A 2,492-nucleotide genomic window follows, 5' to 3' on the forward strand; every position below is an offset into this window, starting at 1 on the left:
ATCCCTCCAGGCGGGTCAGGCTACATCCCAAACGAAGGTGGATGGTGGGACGGGGAAGGGCTTCCCATGGCCCTGGCTGCTCCTCAGTGGTCTGTGCATGATGGAGACACAGCACATAACCTGCTCTCTGCAGCTGCATCCTCCCCTTGCTCATTTGCCTCCTGGCCACGGTGCCTGTCGCTGCAGGGGCCCTGGCAAGCTGCTTTCGGTTCTAGCTCTGCTGGGACCCCCAGAGAAGGTGGTGGGCAGGGCACGGACCCCAGGACCTGCCCCTGCTGCCCAGAAGCCTCCATTTCCTCCCAGGTGGGCGAAGGCAGAAGCAGGCTGCAGGGCAAATACGGTCCTGTCCACGTTCAGAAGTCATCATTGCTAACGCTCAGCTTTAATGAGCTATTGCCAATGAATGCTCCTGCTAGTAGCTGCCTGGGGCCAGCTCTCCACTCACACCACTCTCATCTCCTGGGCCACCACAGACGTGGACGGAGCCGCCCCTGGGGATCAGCAACCACAGTGTGCACAGGCAGAGAAAGTGCAGGCCTCCCCACTCAGAAACAAGTATTTCCAGACTATTCTCCTCCACTGTCAGGAGACGAGAAGATGTTTTTGCACTGCAGCGGGCTGCTCTGAGGCGATCCCATTGCTGATCCTGGAGCTGAAGTTAAAATCCCTGTGCCAGGCAGAGGGGAATGAGGCTTCCCAATGCCTAGAACAAGGTGCTGGGGAAATACCACATCCCTACCCACCATCCCTGACGGCTGCCTCGCCGTCCCCACGGACCTGCTTCATGCAGCAGAATGAGAAGTCGCTGGTCAGGAAAGCAGGCGGTTGCATGCACATTTGGCTCTATTGTTTTGTAATTATTAGCAGAGAGGTTGAAAATGTAATTATGATAATTAAGCTAAATCGCAATCTTCCTACAGGAGCTACCGAATTATTTATACCAACTTTTCATCCTAATTCCCTTAACCATTCCCTGCCCAGAGTAAGAGGACCCCTCACCGCTCCAGGCTGCCCACACTGTGTGCCGGCATGGGCGATCCTCTCTGGCACTTGCTGAAACAGCAGCGAGTGGCAGCTTTTACTCAGCATGAAATTGGGATGGGAAAAGAGCTGTGTGAGAGACAGTGGCCCTGAGGGCTGGAGTGCTCCAGGGGCCAGGAGCCACAGCAAGAGGGGGAATCCGGAGGGGAGCATGCAGGGCTGGGAAAGGCAGCGCCAGGCTGCAGGCAGGGCTGGCTGGAAAGGGCAGAGCAATTCTGGGCAGATGCTCAGCAGGAGGTGGCTGCCAGGGTTGGATTTGGGCACTGCGTCTCCTGTCCCTCGGGGCTGAGGGTGTACCTGCCACCCTGATTTTTGGAGCTGGAGTGAGCACAAAGGCCAGCATAGCAGGACTTGAGGGCCATGGCATGCCCAGGCCAGCCTGCTGCAGAGCCTGGCTCCGCACACAGTGTGGGTGATCTCCATACCCCAGCAGCAACGGCTCCGGCACTGTCTCTCTGCCAGCTCCCTCCAGGAACGCTGTCAGCTTTAATTAATGTCACAGTTTAGCTTGTTCAGGCATCCGAGCAGACTGTGTGCAACTTCACGGTGCTGCAGGAAGAGCGATGGATCCCATCCCACAGCATTTTCCTTGTGTCCCCTGGGGTCTGCAGAGTGCCCGTGCCGGAGCAGCGGGGATTTCCAGATCTGGACATGACGCCGAGCGTGTCACCCCTCTGTATAGGCTGGCAGCAGGACCAGCTGCAGGAGGCAGGCTGGCCAGCTGCCCCCCATTTCGGACCAGGAGAGCATGGCAGGAGCTCTATACGCACAGCCCTTTGCTGGGGCCAGTTCTGCAGGGGAGAGCTCACATCCTTCCCACAAAGCTGAGGACATGTTCGGGGCATGGGGACAGATGATCTGTACCATGATGTGCCACCACCAGGTCTGGGGCACCCGGGATGGATCTGCAGGGCAGTAGCATGAAAGCCCAAATGCCTGCAGCGAGCAGCCCCTGCCCCTCAGCAGTCCTGGGCTATCCCGTCCCAGACCTTGCTCAGCTCCTGCCACCAATGGGGCTTGGTTTAAGCCCGCAGATGGGAGCTGGGCTCTGGATTACCGACACTGAGCATGCAGAGCATCTCCCAGCTTGGGAAAAAGCATTTTGCAGCCTTTCTTCCACCTCCACCCCTCGGCGGCAGCGTGGAGCGCAGTGACCAAGGCCAGATCCTGGAGGGTGCTGGGCAGCTGCAGCCTGGAGCTCAGCTCCTTGCAGAGCCGCCGTGTCAAGCTGAGGGCAGGATTGGGCCCATGTCCTTCATTATGTAACTGTTCCTCCGAGTGTTTTCGTAGCACTCAGCCCTCCCACCGGGCAGAGCCCCCACCGGCAAGGGGGAATGTCATGTTTTTTTGAATGCATAGCTTTGATTTCATGCCGGGTCGTAGCAGTGGCCAATTCCGCACCCCCCCCCCCAGTTTCTGCCCCTTGCCGGGGCTTAACCAAGATGACGGCC

General features: G+C 58.4%; 1 protein-coding gene across 1 annotated transcript in view; it reads right to left on the reverse strand.

Annotated features, from left to right (window-relative positions):
• Positions 1 to 412: 412 nt before the first annotated feature.
• Positions 413 to 2,492, reverse strand: part of FAM43A (family with sequence similarity 43 member A) — a 12,719-nt gene continuing 10,639 nt past the window's right edge. Inside the window, exon 3 of the mRNA XM_019472862.1 lies at positions 413 to 491. Coding sequence (XP_019328407.1) covers positions 413 to 491 — 79 coding nt within the window. The remainder of the gene's footprint in view (positions 492 to 2,492) is intronic.

This window comes from Aptenodytes forsteri, unplaced genomic scaffold, assembly GCF_000699145.1.
Source record: "Aptenodytes forsteri isolate BGI_AS27 unplaced genomic scaffold, ASM69914v1 Scaffold404, whole genome shotgun sequence".
In the NCBI taxonomy this organism is placed as follows: domain Eukaryota; kingdom Metazoa; phylum Chordata; class Aves; order Sphenisciformes; family Spheniscidae; genus Aptenodytes; species Aptenodytes forsteri.